Source organism: Mixophyes fleayi, chromosome 5, assembly GCF_038048845.1.
Source record: "Mixophyes fleayi isolate aMixFle1 chromosome 5, aMixFle1.hap1, whole genome shotgun sequence".
NCBI lineage: Eukaryota > Metazoa > Chordata > Amphibia > Anura > Limnodynastidae > Mixophyes > Mixophyes fleayi.
Genome location: NC_134406.1, coordinates 213,657,262 through 213,678,654, shown reverse-complemented (window position 1 = coordinate 213,678,654; position 21,393 = coordinate 213,657,262). Strand labels below are relative to the sequence as shown.

The 21,393-nt window shown below is 37.7% G+C and overlaps 1 protein-coding gene across 7 annotated transcripts in view; it reads left to right on the top strand.

The window, feature by feature from the left end:
• Positions 1-1,788: 1,788 nt before the first annotated feature.
• Positions 1,789-21,393, top strand: part of ZNF521 (zinc finger protein 521) — a 271,133-nt gene continuing 251,528 nt past the window's right edge. For 4 of the 7 annotated variants that reach the window (XM_075213445.1, XM_075213442.1, XM_075213444.1 and 1 more), the window contains exon 1: positions 1,887-2,777. In XM_075213445.1, the coding sequence (XP_075069546.1) occupies positions 2,738-2,777 (40 nt within the window). In that variant the 5' untranslated portion in view covers positions 1,887-2,737. Of the gene's footprint in view, positions 2,778-21,393 lie in introns of all 7 variants that reach the window. The other 3 variants (XM_075213441.1, XM_075213440.1, XM_075213446.1) reach the window with 3 other exon arrangements.

Genomic DNA, 21,393 nt, shown 5'->3' with positions numbered 1-21,393 from the left:
ATCGTGCACTTACCATTAAAAAAACATGTGTCCCCCGCATATTTAAGAAGGGTGCATTGCAGCAGATATCATGGATATCTGCTGCTTTGCATTCATTTTCGTTTTTGGGAGCAGTCACCATTCTACAGTACGTGACTGCTCCCGGCCGCAATCTAGTAAGTTCTGATAAAAGTTTTTTTCGGAAATTTGCCATGATAATGTACACCAGATGAAGCTGGCATACATTATCATAAATGAAAAATGTCAGTGTTGTCCGAAGAGCAGAGCTGGACAGCGCATGTGTGGAGGGATCACATGATCCCTCCCTGTCACTCAACGCTCGCTCTCTGCTACTATAGTTGCAGAGACAGAGCGGAGATGTTTGTGCGCATGTGCAGTTCGAAGAACTGCACATGCGCAATTGATGTATGAAGAGGAGTGAAGAACGCCTGGAGGAGACCTGGAGACAGCGCATTATGAAGAGCCAGGGCAAGTATGTTTTTTTTTATCACAGAAACAGCAGTTTATCAGAACTGCTATTTCTGTGATCCGTTTTTCATAAATTTGAGAAATAGTTTAATCCTTATCCATGCGATAAGGATTGATAACTATTTTTCATTTTTAAAGAACATTTATAAATGTGCCCCTTTATCTTACAAGACCCTTTACATAGGTGTAAGTAGGGTGGCATTTCCAAAAAGTGTTCTGACAGCTTATATAAATATGGAAAAAAAACAAAAAATATTTTACATATACCTATGCTTCAGTTTTCATAAATATTTCCAAGTGTCTTTAAATGTATTTAAAATAAATATTTGGGCACTGCCACATTTCTCATACGAGTTGCTGGTTATGTCCGTAGGTTGCAGCTTATTTCCCTCTGTGTTCACACTGGAACTTTCTGTTATTAAACACGGTAATGACATAACAGAATAATCAGCAACATGCCATCATAGCATAAATATAAATCACTTACATTTTATTGTTAACATGCATATGTTTTAAAGATGGACTGTTAAAAAATGAACAATGTTCAAAAAATACAAAGTATGGAAAGATATTAGAATAAGTCCAAAAACATGTTTACAACTGTATTAATTTTAAAAAGAAAAGTGTTGAACCAGTAAAAGGAAAGTTTCACAGGTGTAACAATATCTAAAAAATGCACAAGGGCTTACAAACGTCTCAAGTAATTTATCTAGACAAAAAAAAATAATAATAACAATAATAATGGCTAGAATAAATCACTTTTTAAAAGCCATCATTAGCTGTCATTAAAAGAAAGCTAGAGAACAATACCGCACGACATAATAATCTTTTGTTTCATTTTCCCAGTCATTGTCAACTTTAAACAATTTGCAGAATGATGTACTGGGGATAAAGCAAGAGGTGGAAAACAAATAATTCCTGAGAAAGAAAGGATATAACAAGAAAAGTCATCTATTCCTATGTGCTCTCTGCACTGTGTATCTTTACATCAATCCAGCCAGAAGAGGGACCTTTTCACTTTCAGATAGCTAAACGTGCCTGCTCTCTGCCTTTCATTTTCTACAGTGAGGGGCAGAGAAAAGCGGATTGAGGAAATAGTCCATCTCTAGCAGTTGTGTATCTTTAATAACACACAGTGGGCTGGGAAGGGAGGGGGTGTACATTATGTGTGTCAGTGTGTATGTGTGTGTGTATGATGGGGCGTGATGTGGCTGTGCTTGTTTGCTGCTATTATTTCTCTGTATCCTTTCTATTCCCTGATCCTCCTGCAGAGGCTCCTGATCCAGGTCTGAGTAGCTGCTTGGTGTCCAGTCCACGTCTTGGCTGAGTCCCCCTCGGCTTTTAATCATGCCCCTCTGTCTGTGTGTGAGCGCAGGCAGGCTGACAATGATTTCCTCAGTGATTACGTACAGAGCGAGTCCCTGCGGGTTAGGGGCCCCCTCTGGAGCCATCCTGATGGCTTTAGGGGCCTTGCTTCTATTTTCCATTATTATGTGGACTACCGGAGCGACAGCGCAGTCCAAGACCTTGCAGGTTTGTGATGAGGAGGGAGCACACAGCAGCATACATCTCCTTCTCTCTGCTCTCCTCTCCCGAATCCAGGCGTAGACTTTTTTTTTTCTCCCAGAGACAAGGAGCTCATCCAGCTCCTTTTCCACGATCCCAGCCATCCAACGAAGAAAGATCCCCCACCCCCCAAAAAACAACAAACAAACCCCAAAACAAGAACCCCCTCCCTCCTACACCACAACAAGCAAATAATAATAATATTAATAATAACAAATAAACACCACCTCTATGCAACAGCAGTGTTCTATTTTATTCCCTCTATTTAGTTGTAGCGCTGGTGGGAGTGCAGGAAAAGTAAAAAAATTGTCTTTTTTTCGTTTTGTTTTTTTTTTTTTCTTTGTAATTTTTGCTGTTGCTGATTGAAAATATATTGCACTATTTTTTAAGGAAATCTCTTTTCCCTTTTGGATAGTGTGCCCTTTTTTATAGAAGAAAAAAATACAAATACCATGTAATTTTAATACTTTTGGATTTTTCTAAATAAACTATACAGATTTTCCTACAACAGTATTAATTGCATTTTTTTTATTTGCATTGCATTTTTATTTTTCATAACCTATTTAAGTTTTCTTGGCCACTGAAGAGGGCAGACAGGGAGGCTGGAGGAAAGCAGAGTGCTCTTTGCTGGGGGATCCTCGTTTTGTGTTGCCTTAGTTGTTAACGGGCTGACATTGAACAACTTCAGCTGTTTGCTTTTAGGATGTCTCGCCGCAAGCAAGCTAAACCAAGATCACTGAAAGGTAAGAGACAAAGCAATGCTCATTTTACTGTCTCCGTATAAGTGGGGGAAGCCAGGGATATGTGAGTTTCTCTAACCCTCCCTATTCATCCAGACAGGGATGCAGCGGATCGGGGAGGGAACTTGAGGCAACCGAAGCAGAGCTAGAGCAGAGTAATGCAAACTTAACAGCTCAATCTATCTAATCCATCCCTACTTACACTGCTGGTTTTGCTTTTTTTTCGTGTAATGTTTTGCTTTTTGGCTCTTGATAGTTAGTGTACCTTGCATGCATAGAAAGGGCGAGGGCTTGGGGCAATAGCAATAAGTGCTTTCCGTTATTTTATTTTAAGCACACATGTGCTTAACTTTGCACGAGTTACTTTTTGCAACATATGGTTATAATCTGAAGGCAAAAATCTGCAATTTTATTTTATCTTCCCAAGTAAGGAGCGATGGCAAATTAGCTTCGTAGCTGTCTTTTTCATAGGCTTTCTTTGGGGTGCTGTGGGTAGTCTCTGCAGATCAGGGGTGGTGTTACTGTAAAGTTTATTGATCATGGAGCTTTAGAAAACTGTGTTGGAATGTTGAGTTTGGAGGCGTCTGGTCACGTGACGTCGGGCGGTTCGCCTGGTGTAGGAGCCTGTGCGAGCTAGTAGACAGGGGGACAGCACGTTGACCAGCTCTCCTTGTCTTCCAGGGCGAGCTGCTATCTAATAAGTCAGGGTAGATTTGCCTATTTTTTTTATTTTACGTAGAGGTTTGCTTTATAAATAAATAAATAGACTTTGTTTACTGCAACAAGCGGTGCGCTGGAATTCTAGCGCTTGTGTCCCTAATTAACTGTCTTCAAGCACGTTATTTGCAACGCTAAACGCTCACTGTGTAATTCATCATGCCCACAGCACGTATTATTTTGGGGTTGGGGGAGTCTTGTTGGTAAATGATCGTTTTTGTATAGTATTAGAGATTGCATAGTGGGTAACAGGAAAAAATAAATTTCTAGTAGAAAATAGAAGTGTGTTGAGGTTACCTGATGAAAATGTGAAGGCTCTGCGCTAGAACTGCTGTGTGTGTGTGTGTGAGAGACTGCCTGGGGAGGAGGACAAAGGGTGGCTTGTTGTGGTTGCAATGAATGCTGTGCTGGGCCCACTGGAATGTTGGAGTCTGCTCTCCAATATAGAATTCCAGCGCTTTACCACTAGTTAACCCTCTCACTGTAGCCCTATGCTGGGGAGAGTCGCTTTAAAGTCACTATGTATCTGTCTTCAACTCATTGCGCCCTAACTGCTTGTGGCATCCACATACTGTATATAGCAAATCTTGATTACTTTCTGGAAGTGCAACTGTTCTGTTCTTCAGCAGGATGGACTTGGTTAAACTTTAAAATGATACAAACCATGTCACAATCTATTTCAACATTAGTTGCTCCAGTTGTTTTTGATTAAATTATTTTAATTTAAGTTAAACTACAGTATTTGATAAGTTTGTGTCTCCTGTCAATATTTTAAAATTATTCCTTTTATTTTCTCTGTAGACAGCAGGGCAGCAGCATAACCATAGAAATCTGAGTTGCTATTTATTTTGTATTGGTTATACAGCACATATTCTAATAGCTAATTGCTTTTATTTTTTTTTAAGTCTCTGTCTACAAAATATACAGTATGTAGCAAAAACAAGTTCTTAAGCTGAGTAACTATCAGTCTTTAATTGTACCAAATAATATTTTGATTAAATGATGGAACTGTTGCAGGCTTTCTTGCTGACTGTTTCAAATTAGATGAGGTCATTTCACAATCCTGACTTTAAATGATCACTGGGACTTTTAGTTTTTTGGTTTTTTTTTACAAAAAAGATGTCATGTTGTCAACCCTGCATGACCCCTAAAATCCGCCTCTAGATGCGGTGATCATAGACGTTCAATCATTTGAATGGAAGATTTTAGCTCTGTTTCTAGGTACTAATGAGAATGTCAGTCTTGCCAATATGCATATTTATCTTCTGAATATAGGGATTTCAGGAATTGATGGCACTATCTTCAGTTCATATTCCTGTCACATAAGCTAATATAGACATTATTATAGATGTCTCCAATTTAGTAATAAACTGTTCTGCCTAAAGCTTCAAGTGAATTTAATGCTTCAGGTTGTGTAGGTTGCTGTGTGCATTTCAACGTACTATTGATTTGTACGTTTGTAATAACTTCTCAACAAATTTAACTTAAGAATCACTGTAGTAAGTTAAGTCAATGTGTAGTAAATGGTAACTCAAAGAGGACAAAAACAGTTCCCACATTCATGGTCCTAAACTACAGCATAGTGAAGAAATGCAACCAATCTTACTATACATCTAATATTGTTTGGAGCAGAAGACAGTGATATTGGAAGTTTGCACAAGCATTGTATAGTGTTGTCCAATGTTTTTGTTCTTGGGCTTTCATGTCTGTTCTGTGACAAGTAATCAATGTCATCAAGTAAGCTACATGCTCCTGAGTATCCATTTAAGGTGAACCTATCATTCCATGTGATCTTGTAAAGAAGATGATGGAGGTATTTGTCAGAGTGCACACTCATTTCCCCTAAACCTTGCATTGCTTAGAATTGCTTTGCATGTTATTTTTTGCCATCAATGTTTGTTGTATTTTTCATATCTTATATTTTTCATTTTTCCAAGTGAATATTAGATTGGGAGTTGTCAATATCATTTCTGCTGTCTTTTTAAGGCTTTAATTAGATATTTAACCGCTAAAGCGTGTGTAAGGTTAATAACTGACTGCATCTGTAAAGCTATAATGGCCTACTGTAAGTATAGAAGAAGTTCGTTTTTGTGTCTTTTTTACGTTTTTCTACTTTTTGCTGTGTTTTAATACAGAAGTGATTACATTGTAATATACCACTAGGTTATTGCTTGTCAAAGCTGCTTATCACAAGATCTCTATTATCCCAGTTGTACCAGAAATAGAGGTTACGATTTATTACAATTGACCTACATATTGCTTTAACTGAGCACCCATGGCTTTTAGTTTCTTGTAATTGCCCTCTACATCATGATCACAAACACTAGAGAAACTTATCTTTTATTACTGTAGTTCTGGTAAATATGAAATACGAAAAAAATCTATTGTAAATTAACTCAAGCCTAATGTGCGTGTGTTTGGTTTCTTTTTTTGTCTGTTTTTTTTTTTGTTTTTTTTTTGTTAAACTTGGAATTTGTTTAAAAAAATTTGTTTAAAAGAAAAAAAAAAAGCGCCAATGGCAATCATTTTTTGTGATCAAGTTTGAATGTTTTTTTTTACTTAATTGTAACATTACATATTTGTAATAGGAAAATAGTTTGAAAAAGTTAATCAAATATTTGTATCAAGATATTCATACAGTACATTTATTAATTTAACATGCATCTTTCTTTTTTCCTTCAGTTTGTGTATATTCTATTTAAATATATATAATGTGTAGATATAAATTTATTTAATTTTTTTTTTATAAAAAAAATAAAAATTAGCTGTAGCTGTAACCTCTTGTGCTTATTACGTTCTCCCAGCAGAACTACAAAAATATTGCTTTGAAAATCCCAGTATGCAGACTTGTATACATGTATATTCTCTGTTTTAATGCTTACATTGTCATTAAAATGGGCAAAATAAATGGACTAGATTAAAAATATAATATTTTCTATTACCCAATTTATTTTTTGGGAAGGGAATTTAAAGATCCTTTTAGATGAGCTTTGAACTTTGGCATGTTACAATCTTCCCAGTAGAGAGTGTTATGATGATCAGAATGTGTTACACCTACTGATCTTTCTCAGGTCCCCTTCTCATACAAGTGTTATGAGACTGTCATTGTTTTCTGTGGATAGATTGTAGTAGAATAATGGCAATGTGCAAACCCCCTAAAAATGCAATGCATAGAATGAATTGTCTGTAAACCCAATTTGGTTTCTGTGCAGTATTTTTTGTCACCCTGCACGTGAACCACAAGATAGAAGTTTCCCCACTCTAAGCAAAGCCACACTCAACATAATTATCTCATTTATTTCTTATGATTTAGAAGTATCTATAGGTTTGTTTGTTTTTCTCTCTGTACTTACTTTACTTTGGTTTTTCCACCTTGACTCTTAAGACTAAATTTGTTCCAGAATGCTTTTCCTAGACGTCTGTCTCATTTAATTGTTTCCATACAGAGTTGGTGTCTGACGTGCTTACAGTGAGGGTTGGAACATTCCCCCCCCCCCCCCCCCCCCCTTCATTTTCTGCACTGCACAAGTCATAGAATAATTTCAAGCTGAAACAGCTTTTGATTTGAATACTCATATCTTGGCAATGAAGATGAATACCTGGCAAATGCTTTTTGTTACCCTCCAATGTATTTGGATTTTTCCATTGGCTCCTGTTGAGCTGTCAAAGGTCAGAACTGACCCACTGGGAAAAATGTAACTTTCTAATCCTATTTCAATTAAATCAGAAATATGGCCGTGTGTTTTTCTTGCCTAGGGAGTTGATGTAGCTGCAGAAGGGAGCAGATTTTCTACCTTCTTTGTTCTAGAAGTATACATTTTATATTGATTCAAATATATCTTGCATTAATATTGCAGGGTAATAGAAAGTCAACAATTACTGTTAACATCACTGGGGATTAGATGCTTTGCTGGAGCATTTGAATGATGTAAACTGCAGCAAAACTCAATTGACTTGTACAACGGATAAACATATTTTGTGTAAAAGTTCTCTTTATTTTTTTTCCTGCAAGTATAATTTAGGCTTGCTTTTGATGACCTATTGGGGCTAACTTGGCATGTTTGCTATTACTGTACATTTTGGTCAATCGGTGGGTTACTGGTCTCTTGTGACCACCTTCTTAGCTTAAAGATGGGAAGTAAATGCAAGTTTTGAGAAGTACTTGTGGAAAGGGAACGTGCTAAAGAGAAACGTATGTTCCGTAATGAAGGCTTATGGGCAAAATCGAAGCCACAAATCCTACAACTTGCAGAGGTTTAAGGTGTGCCATGCGGAACTTAATGGTAAACTGAGTTTCTGTAAGAGATTTGAGGCAACTTAATTTCTTTTAAGGATGTTTCCTCATTATTGTAAAGAAAGTACTCAAAATAATTATTGGGACAGCAACTGGCCTCTTCGAAACAAGAGAATTGGCAAAATAGATCAGTCTGTATTTGTCTATGGGTAGCTTGGATAGGCCAGTGCTATGCTGTACATTAGTATAGTTTGTATAGTAATGGTGTACACCTTACTATCACAAGTTGTGAGGAATTTGCTGTTTTTTTTTGTTTTTTTTAAATGTGTGTTAACGCTCATTACAGTATAATGGAGATCTATAGGAATGCTCATTAATTACATAGTGCACTATGCTGTATAGAGGCTTTGGAACATGTTTTGAATGCTCTGTTAACATAGTGCAAGGTCATAGGTTTTGTCTATGCTTTTTAACAGGTGTTTTTTAACACTTTTATATAAGCACTTACAATGTACCACAAAAAGCAAATATATTAAAAAGCAACTTATACAAGTTGCATCCTAAAATCCTCAAGGATATTTATGAAAGCGTTTCCACATAGAAGTTGGTGTTGTCCATAGCAATCTATCGTATACTATCCTATATCTGTGACAGTTTTTTAGAATTTCAAAGCAGACCTTTTGATTTTTCTTCAATTCTATCTGAAACTCAACACTTGCGTTCTTTGATCACCCCCATCAAAATAATTGTTGCACTGTATTCTAATTTTTCTGAGTAAAATAGTAATTTGTGGGTTTTCTTACGGTGTACTTTCTAAAAACTGCGCTAAAGCTGCAGAGTTCTTAGATTTGATTAAACCAGTCATATTTATCTCCTTTTTAAAAACTGGTCTTGAGGCTGTATATTCTGATTTTTAAAAATCTCCAATGTACATTAAATTGTATTTCACTGTGTAGACTGTAAAATCTACATTGTGCAAAGTTATTTAAAATAATGTCTAATCTGCCACCATTTATTTAACATAAATAAGAATTTGTAAGGTTTAAACCTTCTGCCTTTATTCTATAATCTGGAGTGTCCGGTCAGCCTCGTGCTTTACAGCCTATTTAAGGTTCTTGTTCTAAAATGTATACAATGCTTATTTTTGATAGCTGTTTTGTGACCACAGACAACTAAACAGCAGACAAGGACTTAAGACCCTAAACTATTTCTACTCCTATATAATATCCAGTACCTTCAAAATTACTGTTTTAAAAATATAAAATCACAAAAGTCAAAATAATGCATTAAAATATGACACTTGCAGGAATTAAACTTCTGTTTATCTACATGATATGCATATTAATAGTAAATTATGTTGGATATATCACCTAAACACAAAGTTCAAAGAGGGAAATTTCCTTAGTTTTTAGCCGAGATTGAACCACGTTTCTGTACCTGCCATATTGCGTCACTGTGCAGAGTTAATAGTTGTAGATCTGCCTTGGAGGCGCTTGGTTCACCACTGACCGATGTCAAAAGCTTTGAGTTGTCATGATCGCACAGTTGTATGTTTTGGTGACTGCATATTTCATTGAACTTACTTTCTATTTGAACTTTTGTTTAGGCACCATGTCAGTGATTGTTCTCCGCTTGGGTGTAATTATTAGTGTTCTGTTCTGCAGATGAATCAGGCCAATAATTTATAAGAAGTCCTTTTTGCATGCTGTATCATGCGTGAAATAGCGCTGCACATGTTAAGAAATGGACATTGTGCCAATGAACTCCATTGCATGCAATTCATGTCTGAACGCAAATGACACTACTGCCTACAACATGTAGGGGTGAATGAATGTGGGCAATGAACAGTAGGGACATGCTAATATAGATGCGACCAAGTCAAGGTCTAGGTTTGACTTAAGTACATGGAGGTTTGTTTTTGTTTTGTTTTTTAAGCCGGTATTGTGTCAGTGCCGACTGATAGTGTTGACTGTCACAGCATAGTCTTTGTATTAAAAACTATACATATGCATACCACTAGATTGCACATGGAATTTTTATGCAAGTCATAGAAAATATAAAAAGGATTCTATGCACAGTATGCAATAACAATAATAAAAACTTGTTTAAATTTTTTTTTATTTTAATTAAGTTTGATTTTTTTTTTTGGATTTTTTTTTTTTTTTTCTTCTGCATGTGTCCTGATGGGACTTTGTATTGCGCATATGCATGCGTGTATTCTGCAGTCTGTTAACATACAACGAAAATTGTTTAGGCAGAGCAGACATACAGCCGGTTTCAAATGGAAATGTATCTTGAGGTCTTGGATTTGAATGTGGATGCTCCAATTCCGTGCTCGTTTTTTAAAAAAAGCAACTTGCGTTATTGTCTGGTTATTCAATTTGTGTTAAAATTAAATAAATTATATATTCATAGTCTTAAAGTCTAAATGTTTTTTTTTTTTTTTTTAAGGAGAATAAAAAAAAAAATAGTTGTTACTGTAAATAAAATATGGTTGAGAATAGATGGATTGCCTTTTAAGTCTTTCTTTTATTTGGTTATCTATTGTTGAATTTTAGGAGTGGCACCTCACTGAAAGACTCAATTACCTTTCACTAGGATGACTTGCATTGCACACACAGACATAGCAACTCGCATACATTGACCAAGTACTATGAGAAGAACGTAGAATACTCTGTGTGGGGGAATCTGTCAGTAATGGCCTTGTTCCTGTGGCAGCGTGATTAGACAGACAAGCAGCCTGCAGCAATGGTGTCCGTGCAGCTTCAGTCCTGGCAGGGCAAAGCTCTGCATATAAGACAAATATTAGTTTATAAGTGTTAGATGTTTATGTTCAATAAATACTTAAAGGTGGTCCTGTAGATTGGTTGTTCATCATTTTGAAACTAAAAATCAGAGCAACCATGTGACAAGTCTAATTTAAAATCCCCCCCCCCCCTCCCCCCCCATTCCCTTCTTGGTTTAAAAGGCAATTAAGATGGTTATTTAAAGCTAGCACAATTAATAATGTTGTTCTAGAGTTTCTAGGAAACAAATATGTAAACTTGCCAGTCTTGTGTGACCTGAATGCTTGGGACATTTCTGTCATTTGGACTACTCTCTCTAAATTTATAGTAAATTACATTTATAAACTTCCTTTTTCCATACAGCCCTTGGGATTCTGTCCCTTATTAAATTATTTAGCATTGTTACTCAGTGACTGTAAGGGTTATAACCATGCTTGACAACTTTTTATAGTGTCAGTCTGGTAGGTCCCGGAGGGGTGGGGGCGGAGGGTACGAGGCTTAGAAAAATTGCGCCATTTTTAGCCCCAATCCTGTGATTGCGTCATTTGACAGCGGGGGATGGGGCCAAAACGGCGCAATTCTCTAAGAATCGCAGCACTGTGTCTGCCCCCTTCACTAGGAGGTGGCCAGATGGAGGTTGCCCTACTCTCCCGGGAGTCCTACCTGGAACTCAGGAGTCTCCTGGACATTCTGGAATGGTTGGCAAGTATGGGGAAAACACTTGGTGTGTATTTTCATAGCAAAAGAAAATAATTTCCTCTTCCCTCTATCCAGCCCCCTTTATCCTTGTAACTGGCTTACAGAACTTTCTAGAATATAGTTTCTAGATAATGGGTATACATAGTCATTATTCATTTTTATTTTGTTTCAAGGGACCAGGAACAAATTTATGTGATAACTGGGCAAAAGTAGGACATTGAAATCTTTAAGCGCTCAAACCTTGCAGTAAAATGAGTGGGAAATGCACAATGCAGTCTGCTACTAATCACATCATCTCCACAGGGCAGGCCTTCCAAAACTAGGTACATGAAAATAAAATGTAGAAATAGGAGGAACCTTCTCCTCGCAACACATTCGCTCAATGGAGTTTATTCAGAACCATAACTGGCATTTTACCTGGTGCCCATGGAGAATGAGTAAGAGGTTTTCTGCTTGTGAACACAGCCAGCAGGTGTGAAGAGGATTGGAACTCGCGATTTCCCCAACACAGATTGAGAGCAAGACACTGGAAGCAATACTTTGATACGAGTGCAACTGCTAATTTGCTACTATAAAATAAACATTTGTGGTGTTATGAATTAGAAATATGAAAAAAATGTTATCTGAAATTAAATTTACCTGGACTATGGAAATGAAAGGTAACCTAGATGAACTTTGGAGTTGGTGATATCAGGTTCTTGTTTTTTTTTTAAAGAAATATCTTGGGGATTGTTCATTAGATTTTTATGTATTTTGAAAATTCACATAGAAATAAAATTATATTTATAATATGTATAGTCTCAGGCAAACAATAGGTTTGTACTCAAAAGTTTTTTTTTTGTTTTGTTTTGTAGACATGAATTTACATGTTTGCTGGTCACATGATCACAGTAAAAGTTTGTTCAGAAAGTAAGCTTTTACTATAGATTGTAAACTTATGACAAGGGCCCTTTTGACTGCTGGTTGTTAAAGCCCAGTCTTGTTTAAGCCTACTCATACATCCATTGTAAGTCTCATAACACCCTATGGGCCATATTCAATTAGCTCCTGGAATTGCGGCATTGCGCCTCACGTGCAATTACGGTACCACCTCCTCGCAGATTTCCCTTCGCAACCCTATGGGGTTCGAAGGGAAATCTGTGGTGTAGGGGGAAGGAGGTCGGCCGTGATCCCGGAAGCTAATTAAATATGCCCCTAAATATCAGTAGAATAAAATGGCTTTCTGGGGACTATGATAAAGTATGTTTGGGGAACTTCATGAAGAGCACATATACAGAAAATTGGTGGTACTCCTAACCAATTGTGATGGTGGTAAGCAAAGTACTGGTAAATAAACCTGTCCAAAACTGGCTGAACATGCTGCAGGCCACCAGTGCCGAAACTACCATTGGTGCGGAAGGAACCTTGCACCGGGGCTTTTGGAGATAATGGGGCCCACTGCATGGCAGATGAAGAGGGTGGAGGCCCCCAGTTCCCACAGCTTGCTAGTTCCGTCTCAGCCATCCACATAGATTCTACTGAAGTTTCACTAGACTGATTCAAAATCCAAACTCTGCCAATAATAAAATTATGTATTCACTTCATTTCCTTTTCCATCCTCCAATGCTAGAGGAATTTGCACATGTTATTTGCGGTCTCTGTACTTTCATTTGGGGCCCGAAGCTCCACATCCAGCCTAGTTACACATGCCACCCTGAAGCATCTAAAGTCCAAAGTGACACAATGACCATACCATTGCATCACTCATTGGACTAACGTTGTTTAAAAGAAGAAAAAAAGCTAATGTAGAACATCTGTATTTTAGTCTGATCTGATTATACTGTGTGTGATGATATGCATTAGGTCACTATCACAGCATCTGGGTGTAGGGGTGTCCTATTTAGTCACTTGTGGATGTAAACATGCAGATTATATTTACAGAGTATCTGAAGATGTTGGGGCACAGTTGATGTAGTGGTGCAGTGCAATCAGATGTCTCGATAATTTTATATGCCAGACCATCTTAATATGGCAAAATAAACTATTTACACTCCTCCTTCACTCCAGCACATTCGTGAACGGTTCCAGTGATAAATATGTATAGTTCATACAATATATATATATATATATATCTATATCTATCTATCTATCTTTCTCTATCCCCTGTCACCTCCTGCATTGTTCTTAACTGCTACATAGACGGAAAATTAATGGGGCAGTCACATTTAAAATAAGTTTACATTTCTCTCTCACAGCAGTGTTCTCTCACCCTTCCTCTGTGGAGGCATTATCTCTCTCACCAGGGGTATTATCTCTCTCACCAGGGGTATTATCTCTCCCCCCCCCCCTTTCCTCTGTGGGGGTATTGTCTCTCTCCTTGGGGGGGGGGGGGGTCTTATCTCTCTCCCCTTCTCAGCGGGGGTATTCTCTCTGCTCCTCTGCAGGGGGGTATTATCTCTCTCTGCTCCTCTGCAGGGGGGCATTATCTCTCTCTGCTCCTCTGCAGGGGGGTATGATCTCTCTCTGCTCCTCTGCAGGGGGGTATTATCTCTCAACCCCTTCAATGTTTGCTGCCTCTCCTTTCTATCATCCTGTCACTTTCTGAGGTAATTTATCCCTGAAATCTGCCCAATGTTACTAGTATTATGTCAGTGATGTTGTACTTTGGCCTCTAGTGGCAGCAGCCATGGACCATCTCCCTAGATTACAAGTGGAGTCCCAGGACCTCCTCCCCTCTGTCCTGGGTCCCTGGCTGTCCCTCTCCGCACCAGGGCTGCCAAAGCTGAAATGAAAAAACAAGCAACCGCTAAGTGAAAAACAAGCCCAAACCAATCCTAAAAAGCCAAAAAAAGCACAACTTACAGAGGACAGGGGTGTTACTGTAATGAAAACCACAACATGTATTTATTATTAAATAAATACATATAAAGATTTCTACAATCTGTCTTCAATGTTTCTTCACTAGAACATTGGATAAAATACCAATAAAATACTATACCATGTTTCATATAGTATCTGGTACAGTAAAACATTGACCAATTGTGTTCTCACTGCTGTTAAAATGCATTGAATGAGAATTAATAATTCCAATACTGTATTCATCTACTATGAATGGTGATTAGACAGGGACAAATACAAGATTAAAAGTGAATGTAATTAGAATACTCGGTCTCCATGCAGTCAGAGGACATGCAGTTTCACCTTAGGCAATTGATATGTTAATATGTTAACCCTTAAACAAGGTCACATCTTAAATCCTGGAATGGTCCCGACTGTGCCCTACATCTGCCAGGGTCAGTGATACTAATGTTCTACATACAGACAGAGCACATATAAATATAATATAAAGTGTACAGAGAGAATATTTGGTACAAGATACATACTACAGACAGATGTACTGGCACAAGTGACTCCTTTCTCCATTTTGAATCCCCCTGGTTACTGGGACCCTCAGCTATACCCACCCCGGGCACTCCTGCACAGGTTCCCCACTAAACCACACATGGAGATCTGAATATGACATGTTCTTAAATCCCCAGCTCTCCTCTCTTTCTAGTTCTACTGTTTCCTTCAGCTGAGAGCTCCCGCTAACTCACCTGCCAACCGCTGAGGTCACGCCCACGTAAGCTTGTAAGTCCAAAAAAACGCAACCCGCGGCAAGCTGAAAAAACCCGAAACTTAAAAATAAAACGAGCCCAATTCCACTTGTTATAAGCGGAATTGGCAACTATGTTCCACTCAGGTTCTGATCCCCTTATAACAGCCTTATGTTGCTAAGCAACATTCCTGCTGTGTCTCCTCTGGGTCCTAGTGTCAGGCTAAAGATACACTCACAGCAACAACACCAGAGGGGATGTTACATTACAATGACATGGCCGAGTGTCTGTTGCACCCCTAATGCATTCAGGGGCACTGTTTCACTGATCATGTGGCTGTAAGCTGATCCAAGCGATTCTTGGGCACACAGCTGGAAATAGAGGTGTCACCTAGTTGCGGTCTGGAGGGGGAGGAGGAAAGCTTCATCCTGTCTATGCAGCATAGTTCTGCTCCTTGTGCGAAGGAAAGATAACTTCATGCACACAATGCAAAGGTAAATCCAGTTGGTCGATAATTAAAACATGCCTGATAGTACCAAAATCAATCACATTGCTTTTATCAGTCATCCCATTAATTTTGGGGTCATATATTTTAGATTACCCAATATCCTTGTGTATTGCATGGTATGGCCAGTTTGCAGATAGGAAGGTGTAGTTATTTTTGTACAAAGTACATGGTTCAAAAGAAGTGGGAGGCTTTCTTCCTTGTGGTTCTTAAACAGGGGCGCGTGACAACATTTCTGGGGGTGCAAGTCATCACGCTACATTTGCAACATCTAGATTTAAAGATCATCTAAATAAGTCATTAAACCCATGTCCAAAAGGAATGGTGCAAGATGGCAGTGAAACAACTAAGCAATAATAAGCCTCTATTTAAAAGTATTTTGCACTACATTTATGTTTTGCTGATCGATAAATATGAAAATATTTTTCAAGGGGGTACAAGAACATATTTTGAGAATTCTAGTGGTACTGGCTACCAAAAAGATTAGAGGAAAGTCCTGGATTTTTAAGGAAATCTAGAGGCCAGGGTGAAACAGGAGAAACTACACCGAGTATTGTGTTTCATTTGTGCTTTGGTTTTACCAGCACGGTCTAAGATGTTCATATAAAGATATATGTTAAAGGAAAAAAAAAGTATTTCCTTGAAGCCCTAGGTAAAATTTGCTACCCTAGACTTCTGTATAAAGATGGTCATTTAATATTTAAGAATCCCAGCTCTGCTAAATATTTAAAAAGGACTGAGATTTGACACATCAGACTAGCATTGAACTAGACACAAACCGAATATGTCATTTCAGGTGATCTGTATAAATTTTTATACATGTATTGCTATGCTTGCTGGATTAAAATGAGTTCTCCTGTATGTTAACTTTTTTTTTTTATTAAATGTATAAAAGGACGGAGTTAAAAGGGCGTTATCTCAAAAAAAACCGAATAGATTTATTGCTACAAAATAATACTTTATTGAATTTGGTCATTGTATTTAGTATGGCAAATGGTGAAATCACAAAGTCAGACTTCGCTACAAACTTGCTGAGTGCACACAGCATATCTATCGTTTGCAATCTAATTAGGCAGCTGGTGATGTCACATTTGATCAAATCTGATACCAGTAACTGTTTCATCAGAATTGTAAAGATTGATCTACTGCTTGCTTTAAACTCCCAATATTTAAGGAAAAAATACATTTAAACAGTTTTATAAAGCAATATTTTACTTTGCAAGAGTTTTTATTTATTTATTTTGATGGTTCTCCTTTAAATTCACTAGGCATAAAAAAAAAACAGAAGTTCAGACATATTGCAGAACTTTGAGATGTATCTCCTGGGACTTCAAAGCTTGAAAAGAGACCATTTATATTTGTAACATTTTTACTTGAGAGAAGTAGAGCTCAGGGGTGTGCCTAGCCCTTTTGCTGCCTAATACAACAACTGAAATAGTGCCCTTCACATCCTTTATACAATGTACCACAAGATTTGTATACGAGTTGTGTGCATTTAAAAAAAAAAAAAAGAATTCCCTTGTGCTCTCTTAGTTTACTTAAGATCACCAAATGGACATACCCTGTGTATGTTTTCATATCCAAGGAACCAAAATTGTTTGATTATGGATAACTCTATATTGCTCGTTCTGCTATGGTATGTCTAAATTAGAAGTACCATAATGACATTGGTCAGTATTTGTTATTGTACAGAAGTCAATGTATTTAGGGATACGTTATTCAAGGAAAATGATTAATGGCCTGTATGTGTTGTTATAGTGTGTGTGTGTATATTATCTCCTGGGTGTTGGTGCTTGTTTGACCCATTAATGCATTTTAATTTTTCTTCTATGTGTTGACAAGTAATGCTTTATGGATGACACTATTGCAGCAGCGTTGGCTCTATAGCAACTGGGTAGTTATACTGTATTTCAGCAACAACTGGAGATCCACAAGTTGCTATACTCCTGTAGTAGAAGCGCTAGTGGCTGTTGGGAGTGAGATGATCATTAAGAAATGAATTTGTAACCATGACTGAAAATGCTTGAAGGTAGAAATGGTGTCAAAATGAAGCTTGGTTTATATAGCTATTTGCCATTCCAGTAATGGGTGTCGTTTTCACATACTGCAAAAAACTCCAAAGACACTAGTGACAAACTGGTAGTATAAACATACAAATAGTTGACATAATCAAAAATTATATATATATATATATATATATATATATATATATATAACAGAATTTTTTTCTTTTATTTGTTCTTACAAGCTGTCTTTTAAACTTTGCATGGGAGCTTTAGCCACACCAATGCCTTTTCTTCATGCAGTTTCCATTTTAAATGGTTATTTTCCCACATTAGAAGAAACAATTACATGAATTTCCCAAGCGTACTATACAGATGCAGCCTAAAATATACCAAAGTGTCACCCACACCAAATCTTCAAGCACTGTAAATCTCTTCAATATCCAACCTCATTTTCAAGTGTACCATACAAAGAAATAAAAACCATATGAATTGTATTCAAATGTCATCAATACAACTATACTTTAAATATATATTCTGTGATCCTATATATGAAACAATGTATATGGTTATATGTGATTCACTGTAATCCATAAAAATAGATAAATTCTGTTCACTCTTGATGTGGAAAAAAGTTATGAAAAACAGAATTTATAGTGTACAATAAAGTATATTTTTTCATGCATATTTTCACAGAATATATAATATTTCTAGGATAGTCTTATTGGTAAAATTTGAATTTTCTTTTCCTTTTATTTTTTATTTTTATTTTTATTTAAAAAAAAAAAAAATCAAAATAAATCCACTTTTATTGCATGGCGTGACCCCTTTAGATTATTGTATGCATGACTAGGATTATGCAGGGTAGGATATGTGTGTGCCCATAGAAAAGGGAAACTTGCGCCCCCTAGCCCTCAACTTTAACCAAGTTAATCTAAAACATTCATTATCCTGTGCCCTCCTTCAGCCTTGTGGCCTTGGTGTTAGCTCCTCTTACTCTTACGCTCTGTGTGACCCGAGGGTGTAACTTGCATATTTCCCAGATTTTATTGAGAGCTGTGGAAGGGAAAAAGGTTTTCTTTTCCCTTTGTACAAATCACCCTATTTTACCTGTTAGGTACTGGGTACATTTTTGAGGTATCCTCCAAATTCCAATATCCTCCTAACCAATACTAGGAATGCTAAGTCAAGGTCAAATGCTCCCCTTACCTTCATTAGAACTTCTCTGGTTTGGTCTTGTGAAAAATTTGCATGTGGCCGAGCATAACCTGAGGTAGTCTTAAGTAGGTGAAGGCATCAGGACTATTTTTAGGAGTTCACACAATTCGTGTGGGGGATAGAGTGTCATGAACTACAGTTGCTTCAATGTGCCCCTTTTTTTTTGGGCTGAGTTTTATGTATTTTAGTTATCTTTATCATTTAAATGATATATTTGATGCATGTGTAGTCACAAAAGGAAATGTGTGAAGAGTACTGTGCAAGGCATTATGATCTACCATTTGTTTTGCTATTAGTAAGGTTTGGGACACTCTTGGGATTAAAAAAAGCTCATGTTGTTGCTGTAATACTACATTAGCTACATGCTTCACCACTACATAAAATGTAATTTTGATAGTAAGCTATTCTGAATATCAGGCTCTCTCCATAAAAGGTGGAATCTTTTTAAATTGTTAATTTTGGAGAATGACACATGATATGGCATTTTCTTCGCTTGTTGTTGTTGTCTCCACCCACATTTATCACATGTGTACCACAGTGGTAGCGGTTTATGACAATGTTCTACAGGTAACACTGCAGTAAAGGTGGTGTTACCCATAGCAACCAATCAGATTCTGTTTTTTTCTAGTGCAGTAGAAAATGAAAACAAATGTCTGGTTACTAATGACTATACCAGCTCTTTGATACAAATACATTATGACATTTATCAAAACTGGTAAACTACACCAATGTGTGCCCTCTTTGACATCTGAAGCCATGAGCTGAGTCACGTTTAGATGGGCTCATTTGGCAGGAGATCACAGCTGTACCTCTCAGATTTGAACCTCTTTAGTTTATTTTGTGTTTTGTATTCATTGTTATTCAACTGTTGTGGCACCTTACAAATATATGATCTGTCTACACCTCTTCAGTATAGCTGTATGGACGGTTTGTCTCCACCAGCGATGTCGGGTATAATGTGGTTTGGCATCCCCACAAGTTTCTTGAATAGCAAGTAGGCTCTGAGTCTAATATTTTTATTTTTATAATGGTTTCCTGTGATGTTTTCATTTGCAGTCACCTAGCCCACCTTTTCAACCTGCCCCCTTCCAATAGCATCTTTTCTTTTGTTTTCAAACTTGCACTTATCACTTCCATTGTCAAGAAGCCATCGCTACTCCCATTGCTGTCCAGTCTACAGTTGTTTAACACACTTTTTTCAACATTCACTCTCTCCTTGATCCCTTACAATCAGGCTTCTATCCTCTCCACTCCACCAAGACTGTTCTCTTCAAGTTGACTGATCTACTCTTGAGGACCATGTCTCCCTGCTCTTGATCCTTTACCTCTCTGCCACTTTGTCACTGTTGTCCAGTCTTTCCTCCATTACACCATTCACTAGGCCTTCGCTACACGGTCCTTTCCTGGTTTACCTCCTTACCTCTCTGATCATTCCTTCAGTGTCTTTCTCTGGTGCCTGCTCCCCTCCTCTTCCTCTATCTGTTGTGGTTCCCCTAGGCTCTGTTCTTTGCCCATTCCTTTTCTCTCATCACACCTCCTCTCTTGGTCATCTCTTCTGCTCCTTCGACCTCTAATATCACCTCTATGCCGAATACACTCTAATGTGCTTTTCCTCACCTGAACTCGTTTCTTCTGTCCTCTCTCATGTGTACTACTGCCTCTCTGCCATCTCCACCTGGATGGTTGGACACTATCACAAGTTAAATATATTTAAGACTGAGCTTATCATCTTTCCAAGTCCTAGTGCCACATCTCATTCCATCTCCCTTAAGGTTGTTGGTGTCACCGTCTCCCCTGTTCCCCTTGCGCGCTGCCTAGTGGTTATCATTGACTCTTGCCTTTAATTTAATTTCCCACATTCAGTCCTTCGCCCAATCCTGTTGTCTCCAACATCGCCAAGATTTAACATATATATAAGTAAACAGATATGGCGCTGGTGATCTAATATGCTCTCAAAAACACAGAAATAGAATCTTAAATTTAAAGTATCTCATATAGTGAAATTCCATAGTCACACAAGTCCAGAATCACACTGTCCAGAAAAAAGACGCCTTCAATGTTCCTGCGCTCTCAAAGTTTAGGAATCCACGTAGCGGTGATATAAATCCGGTATTAGATTCCACCGATGTTCCTATATAAAAATAAATGGAAAGATTGTATCATAATGTGTTAAATATATGATTTGACACGATCAAGCACCATAAAACACCCATGTGGTATTAGCTTTAACTTATCACCACCATGTGCAACCAATCAATCCCTTCTGAATTGTAAACTTACACGGGGGAGATCTCTGATCCAAAGCACATAGGAAGTTTTCAGTAATATTGGAGCTGTTATCTAGATACCATCTCTTGATAGTTAATACCAAAAAGAAAAAGATGCTACAGATGGTGCATTATCCCAATAAAACGTATTTAATATATGCAAAACACTCCACTCAATGTAAAAACACATAAAAACTCCGTCGGAGAAGAACAGCTGACATCACTGATAAAGTTGGACCCTTACCCTGTGTAAGATGAGCATGTAGGGAAACCTTTTGTTCCTCTCCGCAGATCGGGTAGCCGGCTGGTTAACACCACGTACTCCAAACACTTGGGGCTGAGTTTACAACAGTTCAGTCTGTGTGTCTCCTCTTAGTCACCGCCTCCTGCCAACGCATTTCAATTTCAATAAATCCCTGCCTTGATAAAGATTTATTAAAATTGAAACGCGTTGGCCACTGCCATCAGGGAATAGTGCTGCCATGAAGGGGTGTACTTGGTCTGCAACCATGTTTAAGTAGGTGGTATGTGTCAAAGTAATGTCCACATGAAAGCCAGGACCCAAGGTTTCTCAGCAGAACATTGCCCAGTGCATTACATTGCTTCCACTGACTT